This window comes from Anguilla anguilla, chromosome 11 (genome assembly GCF_013347855.1).
Source record: "Anguilla anguilla isolate fAngAng1 chromosome 11, fAngAng1.pri, whole genome shotgun sequence".
NCBI classification, from domain to species: domain Eukaryota; kingdom Metazoa; phylum Chordata; class Actinopteri; order Anguilliformes; family Anguillidae; genus Anguilla; species Anguilla anguilla.
The window spans coordinates 1,486,955-1,500,720 of record NC_049211.1 but is presented as its reverse complement, the minus strand read 5'-3'; the positions used below and the strand labels follow the sequence as shown (position 1 = coordinate 1,500,720).

The 13,766-nt window shown below is 47.0% G+C and overlaps 2 protein-coding genes and 1 long non-coding RNA gene across 6 annotated transcripts in view; all 3 read left to right on the top strand.

Annotated features, from left to right (window-relative positions):
* The window catches only part of si:dkey-11f4.7 (piezo-type mechanosensitive ion channel component 2), a 43,111-nt gene extending 40,464 nt beyond the window's left edge, over nt 1-2,647 (top strand). For all 4 annotated transcript variants that reach the window (XM_035382128.1, XM_035382130.1, XM_035382129.1 and 1 more), the window contains 2 exons: nt 935-1,175; nt 1,562-2,647. In XM_035382128.1, coding sequence (XP_035238019.1) covers nt 935-1,175; nt 1,562-1,817 — 497 coding nt within the window. In that variant the 3' untranslated portion in view covers nt 1,818-2,647. The remainder of the gene's footprint in view (nt 1-934; nt 1,176-1,561) is intronic.
* Nucleotides 2,648-3,738: 1,091 nt separating this feature from the next.
* On the top strand, nt 3,739-9,780 carry LOC118207927 (PRELI domain containing protein 3B-like). The gene is made up of 7 exons (XM_035382133.1): nt 3,739-4,160; nt 5,066-5,234; nt 6,207-6,296; nt 6,555-6,625; nt 7,275-7,377; nt 7,578-8,757; nt 9,041-9,780. Exons 1-6 carry the CDS (start codon nt 4,129-4,131, stop codon nt 7,692-7,694), a joined length of 582 nt encoding a protein of 193 aa, XP_035238024.1. The 5' UTR covers nt 3,739-4,128; the 3' UTR covers nt 7,695-8,757; nt 9,041-9,780.
* A 3,140-nt stretch (nt 9,781-12,920) lies between these two features.
* Nucleotides 12,921-13,659, top strand: LOC118207928. The gene is made up of 3 exons (XR_004761486.1): nt 12,921-12,960; nt 13,224-13,379; nt 13,541-13,659. It is a non-coding gene; the product is annotated as an uncharacterized LOC118207928 (long non-coding RNA).
* Nucleotides 13,660-13,766: the final 107 nt, after the last annotated feature.

The window sequence follows — 13,766 nt, the reverse complement described above, 5'->3', positions numbered from 1 at the left end:
AAGATGGTACTGTACTGTCGGTGTCGTAGCGGTAAAAGAGCCTTCCTGCCCACTGTGCTCTTGTGAGAGCAGTAAGTGCAGAGTAAAGCAGGCAGTATACTTTGTACGAAGTAGAACTTTTTGACCAAAACGAAGCAATCAGAACAACTGACGAACGAAAAGACGCGGTGTTGTGTGTTCGTACGGTGCAGTGTGCGACGGCCTCCAGGGAGAACTTTTTTTCGAAAAGTTCTTTCTTGTTCTCTGACCTCCCCTCTCAGCTATTGATCCAAATATCACATAGTTGGTTACGTCACGGTTGAGAGTTCAGAGGGCAGACTTCACATGCTAATGTATGGAGAGTCAACGCCAATCTCTCTGCTGTAGAGATGGGAATTCTGTGAGTTCCCGCATGTTTGATGAATGGTGCTGCTTGTTTCAGTAAGTCATCAAAACGCCTAGCACACATTCGGAAATAAGAGAAAGTGGACCCCCTCGTCTAAACTCGCATTTGCCGAATGTACAGACAAAACTCTCCGTCCTACTCTGATTTAGAGGGCAAACGTGCCATCTTCTTCGCCTTTTTTTCTTCTTTTGCATAGCTAGATGAACTAAAGCCACTTTAAACACTTTAAACTTTTTGTTTTGTGTTGTGATCTCGCGTAGCCCTTCTCTTTATACATCCATGGTGTAGCCGCGAGACGGGGGTCTGGCCGAGATTCCAGCCCGGTTAATAGCTGCCTCATAATTATTCATAATTATTCACACCCCAGCGGCGTGGAGTGACTTTAAAGGGTGCGGTGTTCTCACTGAGTATACCGACAACAATGTTCATGGACATGTTCGCCGGTGGTTCTCAATCCTGAAGTTCTTTCTTCGTACTGAGTATACTGCCAGCTTAAAAGTCTTTATCCTATTTTTGTGTGTTTATTCGCCTGGCCCCCCGCCCCCCCAGAGTACCCGGACCGTGCGAAGACCCAGCAGACGCTCGCGCTGTTCCGCCCGCTGTCCATCCGGCTCCGCCAGGCCAACGTGAGCATGGCGGGCGTGGGGGGCGACCGGGCGCTGGTGCCGCAGTGGTGGGTGGTGGAGGAGTGCCAGCCCGGCCGGCCGCTGGCACCGTGCCACAGCATCGAGATGGTGGTGTTCAACGACAAGGTCAGCCCCTCCAGTCTGGGCTTCCTGGCAGGATACGGGTAAGGAGAGACTCTGACTCCTCTGACTCCTCTGACTCCTCTGAGTCCTCTGACTCCTCTGACTCCTCTGACTCCTCTGACTCCTCTGACTCCTCCTTTTATAGCTCTCCCTTCTATGTAGTAATTATAGAAAATGTTAAATACTTAAATGAGGGAAAGATAGACACAGTGTGCTTTATTTTTAAATTCTCAGTGCTCTGTGAAAAATATCATTCATGATAATTGCAGCTAAATTAAATAAAATAACTATGAGACGCCTGCCTCCCACACACACACACACACACACTCACACCCTATAGCCTTTGTTTATTTTTAAGCCTCTGACACCTCTGACCCCTCCCTCTCTCTGACCCCTCTGTCCCCCCATCCCCCCCCCCCCCCCGCAGCATCGTGGGCCTGTACATGTCGGTGGTGCTGGTGATCGGGAAGTTCGTGCGGGAGTTCTTTAACGGGATCTCGCGCTCCATCATGTTCGAGGACCTGCCGTGCGTGGACCGCGTGCTGAAGCTCTGCACCGACATCTTCGTGGTGCGGGAGACGGGCGAGATGGAGCTGGAGGAGCAGCTCTTCGCCAAGCTCATCTTCCTCTACCGCTCCCCCGAGACCATGATCAAAATGACCCGGGAGAAGAAGACAGACTGACCCCTGCTGGACGGGAGGACCACCCACACCCTGCAGAACCGGTCTGTAAACTGACGGGATCTGGCCGTACAGTGACCTGTCTAATGGGTACATTGACGCACAAAAGAGACGGTCCTCACACTAGCCCGGGACGGGGACAGGGACGGCCATCTGAGAGGGATATGCCCTATCCCAAGCTGACCAGAACAACAAGGTTACAGAAACACAAGCCTGTCTGTATATCCTGACCTTGACTCCCTTGGATCTGATTGGCCGTCCTCACGTTCTAGCCCCTCCCACTCCAGACCGCAGAGCACAGGAAGTCCCCACTGCGTCAGACCTGCATGTGAAGCAAAGGGAACTGCTGCACTGACTCTGCGCATTAAACGGATGCAAACTCCTTCCAAATAAGTTTGTTGTGAAACGTTTCACGGCGCCTGTTGGGTTCGTACCGGAAGATGACCCAATTTCTACAGCATGCTCATCTTTTTACATCACAGGTTTTTTATTATTATTATCATTATTATTATTATTTATTAAACACACTAATTTCAAAAGCCATACTGGTGGCACACTGCCCGAAAGTTCAATGTCAGGTCTAGAAAACCTCAACGTGTGAACTTCTTTTCTTCTCCGAAAGGCCTAATATGGTATTTCTCATATGTTCTATTATCATGTGATTTTACTGTCATTTACTGGATCAATGGTACAGAATAACGAAATGGCGAATATGACAGACTGTTGCCTTTGCCGATTGTACACCTTAGTGAGCGGCGTCTCCTCTTAGAAGCCTGTAGTTCATTTTACTGCTGCAACACGTGAATAAACCATTTCTGACATACACACTGAAATCAGGACTTTGTCATGTCTGTTAAGTTCAAGAGACAATCGTTTTAAGACATGTAGATTACATTTGTGCTACAATAACAACATATTTATAAGATTGAATTTAGCTGAAGTGCTGCTTTAACATCAGACCTGTGAACATTATGTACAGGATGTATCCAGACTTATTTTGTATATTAGCTTTCCACTCAAGCTGGACACTTCTCTCCACCTTAGAGGTTTTCCCTTTCTCACCGTGATCTTTGTGATCACTATTACATTTGGTAGACATGCTTATCCATATAAAGACATGAAAATGCAGTATAGTTATTATTATAATTATTATTTAGTAGTAGTAATAGTACAAGTAATATTAGTAGTACTATATAGTAGTACTATAATAGTAATATAGTCATGAATTGTCATAGTCACATACTTTTCCTGTTCAGAAACGCCACTGGCATGTGAGCTCAAGGTTAGCCCCTGGTTACTCAATGTGTTTAAACACCCTTGAGCTGGCGTTGTGAAACTGTGATGCGTAAGTTCTGTACTCCATCTGCAGTTGAAGCTATTTTTAGAGAGATTTTAACGAGAAGTTGACCCAGCGCCATGCATTATTTTGTATTTTAGGGGAAAAAAAGGAACCGTTTTCTTATCTACTGACTGTTACATCGATTGATGTGGAATTTTACGTCATTGATACGGGATTTTTCAGACGTTCAACGAGACAGAGCGTTGGAGAGTTGTTAAACCTAAAGTGCAATACCGATCGATTAAAAAGGGGCCTACATGATGAAACGGGCGACTCACGCAGGATCAGGTAAGAAGACGTTTCACCTTTACCCCGAAAAGTTTCAGCAGGACCCTGAAGTTGGCCCAAGGTCAGAGATTATGGGCAGTGGCCCATTCACAACCCTGAACTCCCAGTGACGTCAAATGCGCCGTAGAGCGTATAACATTCCGTCCCTGTCTGGGGCGTTACTCATATTAGGTTGCCAGATTCTGAAAAATCCATCTTGAGACTCCTAAAAGGGTAAACGAGGACAGCAATGAATTTCTTTTGGATGGCGTTGTGATGATCAGTAAGAATGTATAACCTGATAGATTTACGATTACAATATACGAGAAATTCTGCTCACATGATTTATGCACATTCGTATGTCACTTTGTCTTCAAGCATCTACTAAATTAAATTGTGTTGTTTTAAATCTTACAGATTTGATTTCTAGTTAGTCCCCTTGGCAGGTTTCCCACTGCAAGTCGATTAATTTCATTTGCTATAATAACGTATATTTACACATGCTAATTTCTCAGCGAGCAAGTTCGGAAGTCACGCCTCTTGCTATTACGATCAGCTGGAGGCCCTGGAAAAAAACCAAGATTTATAACTGGCCTTAATGAACTGGCAACCCTACGGCATCTCTCTCCGGCTCTGAGCGAAACGGTCGCATTTGAGTTGTTCGCCCAGCTCAGCTGTCAGGTTTGGGGACGTACGTACAATCTAGAAATGAAAATCTGGACTTCAGAACACATATTCAAGTGAGTAATTAAGATTAAATTATATTTTAAAATTCTCCTCGTGAAACATAATGACCGTTTTAAGTGTTTCATTGTTTCAAGCGCTAAACTATAGTCCACGATAAATGTAGCTACAGTGACATCTCAGCTAACGTTAGCCGGCAGCTATCAAGAACGTGAACATTTTACAAATAAATACATTGTCACAACTAAATAATGTCATTTTGTTAAGCCAGTTACATCATTGGCAAGTAGCTAGATCAGCTTATACGTTTACTACCTTGTCTGGATGATTAGCTAGTTTAAACAATGTTAACAACGACAACAAGGTTAGCTAGACTAAAGCAAGTAGCCACGGCTGTTCAACTCTATTAGCAACTTGGCTAGCTATAGCCAACGTTACCCGGGGAAGTCATAATTTGTGTGGGCTACGAGACCAATTTAGAAGGGTATGTTTCCATTTCTTGCTTATTGTTTTCCGTAATTGCAGTCACTTGCACGCAACCATGGGATTCATACTATAAAACAAATTGCATAACATTCTTCGAAGGCTCGACCGTAACGTCACTAAGAGCGCGCCAAGAATCCACTAGCACGTGTAGCATTTCGCCGTTAGGTGAGCAGCTAGCGAAGTTTCGACCTTGGCGCACTTGCGAGTTTAATTTGTCTTAAACGGTTTTAAACTGTATTTTTATGCTTTCGACTGTGCACTCTAATTTGTTTTCCTAGTTCAGTTCACGTCTTGGTCCTGTTTGCCATTATGTTTAGTTTTTACAAAGTCATGTTAAACAGTCAATTACCAATTATGAATAATAATAATAATAATAATCATTTGTATTACTATTCTTATAATTATTGAGTTTGATCTACTGTATGCTTAATTCCTGTGCTGAGTGAAGTCCCTCATCTCGTTCTCTCCTGTACAGCCATCGCTGGGAGACCGTGACCAAGGCAGCGATGCAGAAGTACCCCAACCCGATGAACCCCGGCGTGGTGGGTGTGGACGTGCTGGACAGACAGGTGGACCCCCAAGGCCGCCTCCACAGCAGCAGGCTGCTCAGCACAGAGTGGGGGCTGCCCTCGTTTGTGAAGTCTGTGAGTCGTCAAACCCCCGCCGTGGTTTCCCCCCCCCCCAATCATCCACATAACTGTCACGCACCCGATTCCTACAGCCGTTACTGAATCTGTGCAAGAGGAGGAGAGAGAGCTGATTAACTCTTTACAGAGAGGAGGGCGATTTTTCAGTGCCTGACTCCTGAGATCTAAAAGGCGCCATTTTGTTGTGTTGGCGGGGTTTGGAATGAGAGCCCAGCCCGGTATTCACCAGCTGCAGAAGCGACCCTGCTGCTCCGGGGGGGCATCGTGAACATCGCGGTCCGCTTTGGCGAGCACCCGCTGACCTCTGCTCTATTTCTGTTAGCCAGAGGCACACAGAGGCACAACATTCCCGTGTGACGCAACAGCTGATCACATGACCTGTCAGGTTATAAAAGACCTGGAGTTCATGACCCCGCCCCCCCCCCCCCCCCCACACACACAAAATGTGCAACAACAAAAAAAATCTATACACCCAAACCTGTTGCTCACATACGCACACCTACACAAAAAAATAAAATAATCTACACTGCATTTTCTGATTAAGAACAACACTCATTTTTTTGGCTGCTTAATCACATACCTTGGTCTTTAAAATCACTGGTATTACAGTTTACAAGGTGTTTTGCTGAGAGAAAAGAATTATTCATTGCAAAAACTCCTGCCCCTAAGGTTACTGCACAGTGGTGAACTTTGAGCATTGCTCTCAAAATGTTTTTTCCTCTACAGCACAATTTATTACAATGTTGCCATCTTAATGAAAGGAAATTTTGCTATGAAAAACTTTTTAAAGATCGTTTGTTTTTGTTGCCGATTTGAACGTGCAGTAATTTTGGTTGCCTGCACGTGTCTCATTGTATTTAAGAGCAGTGGAACTGGTCCTGAATAACAGGTGTAATTATAGAACCTGGCTCTGCGTATGTTCAGTATTTGTGCAGGAGTGTAATCCCTTCCCTCCCTCTCCCTCTCTAGATCATCGGAGTATGCGGGTCCCGTACGTACATCCAGGAGCATTCCGTGGTGGACCCCAGAGAAAAGACCTTTGAGCTGAAATCTACTAATGTGAGTCTCCCCTGCTTCTGTGTGCCTGGAAGGGGATACCACTGCTGGGGGGGGGGGGGGGCAGAAGGGGAATCTGCTGTTCAGACTGTCAATAAAAACTGCTGTGAGACAAAGAGTTGAGCCCCTCTTTGTTTTCTATGCTGAAACTGACGACATCTGTCCTATCTCCATTTTATCTGTGATTAACTACATTGAGAAAAACGAGCTGTTTCCCACCATAACCCAACCCTCCCCTCTCCTCTCCTCTCCTCCTCTCAGATCAGCTTCACCAACATGGTGTCCGTGGACGAAAGGCTTGTTTATCGGCCACACCCTCAGGACCCAGAGAAGTGAGTTTCCTTTTCTCTCTGCCTCCTCTGGATGCTGCTGCTGCTAACCATAGACATGCATATTTAACTAGACAGGAAGGCACGCCTTCTGTTAACCTATGTACGCTCTATGGTACTAACGGCCTAAATGTGTTCACATGAGCAAGCAATTTCAGCCATTTCTGCTATAAATAATCTTAATTGTGCAGCTGCATTTAAAGCTTTTTAAGAACGTAAAATGTGTGTACGAACTAAGAGGTTGAAAATGTACAATTTTAGAGGCCACAGACTGAAGATCAGCTGCAGTACTTGATGCCCGTTTGGATAAAGCAATGAGTCTGTTTGCGGTCTCAGTTCTGCATTAGAGCCTTTTACCTGCTTTTCTCTCTCTCTTCCATGCCATCAACAATAGGAAATGCAGCAAAAAAAAAAAAAAGAAAAGGTCCTTGCAAGCTCAGACTACTGAAGGCAAAATGCATTATACACCCAAACACATGCCAGACACAAGGATGAGGAGAGAAATTTGCTGTCTGCTAGTCTTGTGATCAAAGTAGCGGAGAGAGAACAGCCTCCTGATCTGTCAGGGCGTGTGTGCTGGTAGTTGCGTAATGGAGGTTGTCTGGATGATCTCTGATCTCTGTGACCCCCTGCGTTCGTCTCTCCTGTGCAGGACTGTGCTCACACAGGAGGCTCTCATCTCTGTGAAGGGAGTCAGCCTCAGCAGCTACCTGGAGGGGCTCATGGCCAGCACCATCTCCACCAACGCAGGCAAGGTAAGGCCCCCTCCCCCTGGAACCTTGCACCTAAAGGAATCTCTCTTTCCATTGATAAAATGAAACTGCTGGAGCTGCTCATTTCCCTGCAGAACTGCAGGTCAGTTCCATCTAAGACCGGCGAGTTGGGAGGTTTCTGCAGAAGCAGTGTAAGGAACGGAGGGGTGATTTCTCACGCGTGTCCGTGCCCGTCTCCGCAGGGGCGAGAGGCGATGGAGTGGGTGATTCGCCGGCTGAACGAGGAGATCGAGGACCTGGCGGCCACGGCGCGGGACACTCTGCTAACCCCCATGGCCGCCGCCGCCACGGAGCAGTGACCAACCGCGCGTCCGCCCCCCCGGCCCCGCCCACACCAGGCCCCGCCCCCTCCTCCCACCGCGGGAAACTCCCATGGTCATCGGCTATCTATATTAGATATGAGCATTCTCAGTGCGGAGCAAACTGCTCCTTTAAAACTCTGGGGGGGTGGGGGGTCGGGGGTCTGACTCGAGGGCCGTTCTGCACACGGGACGTCCCGGCAGATGCAGCCAAACTTCAGCGGACAGAAGAGACGTTTCATTTCCCCCTCCGTTACGTTTACACCTCCCTGCACTCGCATTCTCTCCATCGCTACACCTGCGCTACGCTAGCAGACCCTGTGCTGCAGACCCTGCGCTACAGACTCTGTGCTGAGCTTACCTGGCTGCAGGTACACGCTCTGCGCTAGCAGGCCCTGTGCTACAGACCCTGTGCTACAGACTCTGTGCTGGCTCACCTGGCTGCAGGTACAAGCTCTGCGCTAGCAGACCCCGTGCTAGCTCACCTGGCTGCAGGTACACGCTCTGCGCTACAGACTCTGTGCTGGCTCACCTGGCTGCAAGTACAAGCTCTGTGCTACAGACCCTGTGCTAGCTCATCTGGCTGCAGGTACACGCTCTGCGCTACAGACCCTGTGCTGGCTCACCTGGCTGCAGGTACACGCTCTGCGCTACAGACTCTGTGCTGGCTCACCTGGCTGCAGGTACAAGCTCTGCGCTAGCAGACCCTGTGCTAGCTCACCTGGCTGCAGGTACACGCTCTGCGCTACAGACCCTGTGCTGAGCTCACCTGGCTGCAGGTACACGCTCTGCGCTACAGACCCTGTGCTGAGCTCACCTGGCTGCAGGTACAAGCTCTGCGCTAGCAGACCCTGTGCTAGCTCACCTGGCTGCAGGTACACGCTCTGCGCTACAGACCCTGTGCTGGCTCACCTGGCTGCAGGTACACGCTCTGCGCTACAGACTCTGTGCTGGCTCACCTGGCTGCAGGTGCAAGCTCTGCGCTACAGACCCTTTGCTAGCTCACCTGGCTGCAGGTACACGCTCTGCGCTACAGACCCTGTGCTAGCTCCCCTGGCTGCAGGTACACACTCTGTGCTACAGACCCTGTGCTAGCCCACCTGGCTGCAGGTACAAGCTCTGTGCTACAGACCCTGTGCTGAGCTCACCTGGCTGCAGGTACAAGCTCTGCGCTACAGACCCTGTGCTAGCTCCCCTGGCTGCAGGTACACGCTCTGCGCTACAGACCCTGTGCTAGCTCACCTGGCTGCAGGTGCAAGCTCTGCGCTACAGACCCTTTGCTAGCTCACCTGGCTGCAGGTACACGCTCTGCGCTACAGACCCTGTGCTAGCTCCCCTGGCTGCAGGTACACGCTCTGCGCTACCTGTGAGCCCAGGCAGCGGGTGCGAGGTTCGGAACGCCAGCGGAACGGGGCTGGGAACGCGATGCACGGAGGAGGTCACTCTCACGCGGCCAAAACTACGGGGACGAACAAAAAACGGACTGTGGACCTGTGGAACTCTGAACAAACTTCTCAGGATTCGGTGGTGTGTGTGTGTGTGTGTGCGTGCGTGTGTGTGTGCGCTTGTGTGCGTGTGAAGGAGGGCTGTGGTTTCATTAACTCAGCTGAAAGCACTCTAACAGGTGGTTCTGTCAGACAGACATCTCCACACTTGAATGTCATGTACTGTAAACTCATTTTGTTTTGATTTATCATTTCTATCATCAGCGATGGTAGCTTAACAAACCGAACAAAGAAGACATTTAAAAGCAGGTTATGCTTTATTTTATTATGGAAAAAAAAAAACGGTCAAATGCATTGTAGCCAATCAGTTATGCTTTCGCATAATGTTAGATGCAAGACTGAGATAAAAAAAAAAAAGTATTAAAAAAACACCAAATAGAGAGGAATGCACTGCAGCGAATGAGGAATGTGTATTTATTTGGAACGCTCGTGTTTCTGAATGCCAGTGTGTATAAAGAGGATCCAAAACTCTGTACATACCTCTGAGCTAACTTCTGCATCTATCAGTGGCCACACTTATACGCCTGATGCACTTAATTAAGGCTTCAATGCTTTATTAAAAAAAAAAAAAAAAAAAAAAACTTATCCAGTCTTAGGCATTAGTGAAATTTCAGTGATGCTAAGAAGGTAAACTAATTATCCCTTAATTACACGCAAACCCGACCCTACGGGGAGTGTTCTCGTGTTTTACTGTGACCTTGCTATTGCATTGCGGTATTGTGCAAGTTTGCATTTGTTACACCTGTGGCTACCTAAAAACACCACCCTACCTGTGCATCTTTTCTTTGTAGGTGAGTGTCTGCTTGACTGCCAAGACTTGAGTGTGTGTTTTTACGTGTTACTCACTAGAAAAGAAAAGTATTACCGTGAAGTGTTTCTTAGTTACTGCAAATTCTGTCTTCTGTTGAAAATATGTTCATGTGTTGACGTGAGTGTGAGAAGCTTTTTGAAACTGCCGCCTGAGCAGTCTAACCGTTTGTGACGTTGGACATGGACCGTTTAAAATGTTATTTTTGAGCTCGAGCGATTTAACGTAAACGGCACTACTGTATAAACCCAGGCCAGTGAATTTCCTCAGCTACCCCCTGGTTGTTAGAGTTCCCATGGCTAACATTATTTCATTATGAATATATAAAATACCTCCTGACACAAAGAAAACCTTGTCTTGTGTTTTTTCTTTTTTATTTCATCTTCAAAAAAAGACAGAAGTGTCGGAACGGACGACTAAACCCACACGCTGGCTGTCGAACATTCCGTTATCGCGGCGCTAAACTTAGCCGATCAGTAAGATCACTTTCCAAAATTAATTTCTTCATAGATGCTTCATTATTGTTATTAATTGTATCACATCCATCAGTTACTGGTGTGTGGACAGTATGGCCTTTTTTATTGATGAGGAAAAATGACCAGTTATAAATCACTCGACTCTGCAATCAAAATTATATTTAAATATGGATCATACACAAATAACCAAATAACACGCATACCATGGTCATTCGGAATCGTGTTTATTGCGAAATTAGGGGAATTGCAGTGTAGCCAATAAGCAGCGAGACGGTTTCGTGGACAGCCAATCAGAAGTGCACTTGAAGTCACAGAAGACACGTCAAATCAAACCTCGAAATGACATACTTCACGTCTAAATTACGTTATTTTCTAGGTTATTACCCTTAAAAGTATCCATATCGTGTGGGTTAACCCTACAGCTCAATGTGCAAAAAAATATGACGTGTTTGAATTAAGTGTTGAATACGAGTACCCGGGATTTTCACGGATCTGAAAACGGTTCCTTTCCAGCGGTGCAGAAACCCAGCCATCACAGCTGCTGTCCCGAACGCGCCGCCAGCTCTCTGACGTGCTTTACTTTGGTTTTGTTAATTTTTTTACAAAGAATCTTTATGCATACACACACTATAAAGTCTGACAAAAAATCTTTTTCTAAAACCGTACCCCAGTCATTGCAAACAGTGGTGTCTGAACTGTGTTTTCCGAAATACAGGTGAATTGGTTAGTGGAATTCTTATGCGCATTACAGGTAGGGTGTAGCCCACTGTACGACTGTGTTCCTTGTTTTACAATGGAGGGGGTTCTGCTGAAGTGGACCAATTACTTTTCAGGTAAGACGGACTATTAGCTGCTGATAAATTACAAATATTAAATAAACTCGCGGATATCAATGTTAAACCCTACAAAGCGAACAATGTTTGAGATTTTAAGATTTGGCGCGTTGTGCCAAACAGATTAACTAGCTACCAGCATCGTTTCAGTAGCTGGAAGTTTGTGCAGCGTCACGTCAATCGGTCTTTTCCAGTTCGCTTGATAGCCAGTTAAATATCGGTTTGTTATTGATTTTGTCCAGCAATTGTATAAAGATTTTGACGCTTAAGCAAATTGCATAATTTGGTTTTGAACAGCCATCTAGATATCTAGCGAGTCAACGCACTTAATTTCGCCAGTCGGTATGCGCACAGATACCGCATTACGGGTTTTCCTGGTTATATCAGGCTAACAGAGCAATCGTGAATATAAAGTAGGATTATTACTATACGCATCCTTTTTTAAATTCCATTAGTTCAATTTTGCACTGAGTCAACTAATATAAGGCGTAATGGGGAAAGACAGCATGGATTTTACGCGTTTGGTGAGCCTGTGCATTCTATCTCTGTTTAAGGGTGGCAGCCTCGTTATTTTGTCCTGAAGGGGCTCTTCCTGACCTACTACCTGTCTAAAGAGGACGTTGGTAAGGCCATCGAGGGGAGCGTGAAGATGGTGCTGTGTGAAATCAAAGGTTGGATGCCCTGTTCTCCTCCACAGTACACCTGTGTGGATCACCTGAAATGTAGTTCATTAGCCAGGAAACACTCACTTAGCATTCCTCCCGCAGTTTATTTACGTATTATGAGCCACTGGCTAAGGTTCAGTCAGCATTCGCCCTTAACCCCAATTCGCAATTAAAAGCACGGGTTTTTGATAATCGCCAACATAATTAGCCAAGTTCACTGAAGCTCAAATGCCTCTCGCCAATTGTTGTCTGCAACGGGAAAGCACTTCAATATACCTTAGCACCGCCTCCTTGGGCGATTCCTAAACTAATATTGATGAGGGAAGTAGGATTGTAACGTAGCGTGTATGCAGTGAAGAGAAAGAGAGAGAAAAAACGCAAACACAGCTAACGAATGAAAGGAAAACAGACAACTAAACCAACCTCGCCATGGACGGAGCCTACCTGCTGCAGCCTGTCGGCGAAAGGCAGTCTGAATACGGCCGGGTCAGCTCCGTGTTGCCCTCTTCGGTAGTCAGCTCCACTGTAGTCCTTGCGTTCAAGAGTTTTTTCTAATTCTAATTTTATTTTACTTTAAAAACCAGTCGCACCCATGTCCTTCTCTTTGCTGAGGAGTGGGACAGTGCCGTCGAAGCGCCCTTCTTGGCCTGGTTAATCCTTCAGCGACTCCTGAACATATTATTCAATACATCGCGCGTATTTCCTTCATTGTCATTCTCAATTATGTGCCACTTAATTGACTTTCACTGAACGCAGGCTCAGAACCAAGAGCGGATAAGGGCTTCCGCACAGATAGTGCCGCTATTACCACCCTCGTTAATCCTTCATCACCTGGAGCACCAATTAGGCAATCAACGAGGTAGCCCCTCCCTCCGAGGGAGCGTCATCTCGTGATTACGTCAACAGCAGGCGCCCGAAACAAAATAACACGAGTCAAAGCTATGGTCGAAAGTTGATTAAATCCAGGACATTACCCCGGGTAATGCACGTTATAGCAACTTCTGATTTTACATTTTGCAGAGATGTACGTAGCCCTGTCCTGAGTAATATGAGTAAGAAACTAAAACAGGGATACAGGAGATTAAAGACTCGTCTCAATGTTTGTCTTGTTTTTTTTGTTGTCAAGTATGTATATGATTTATTTGAATTGCATGGTGATCCCTGCTCCCTCCCCCCTCTCTCTCTTTGTGTCACGCACATGCGCGCACACACACACACACACACACACACACACACACACAGTGCATCCTACAGATGTCCGCCGCTTTGACCTGCACTACCCAGGAGAGCAGAGTGTGTGTCTGAAGGTGCAGAGTTCGGGGGACAGGCAGCGGTGGCTGGTGGCGTTGGGTTCAGCCAAAGCCTGCCTCATAGACAAGCGCCCCGAGGCAGAGATGGGTGAGTGCGCAGGGTGATTTTGGGGGGTGTGTGAGGTGGGTGAGTGCGCAGGGTGATTTTGGGGGGTGTGTGAGGTGGGTGATTTTGGGGGGTGTGCATGGTGAGAGATTTTGGGGGGTGATATGGGGGCCCACGTTCCCTCTGTGTTTGCTTTTGTGCAGAACTGACGCAAAGCAACAACGATCTGAGGGTGAAGAGGTCTGAGCTGCAGCTCTGCTGCCACCTGCTGGTGGAGCAGGTGCACGCGCTTCAGGGCTGTGTCCAGCCCTTGGAGTACCAAGCCCAGGTGAACCTGCCACACAACTGCACTGCTGTCCTTAGACAGACTGCCCATATGTCAGAAAAGCACTGGTACTCTCACCTGATTGGCTTCTCCTGCTTGGCTCC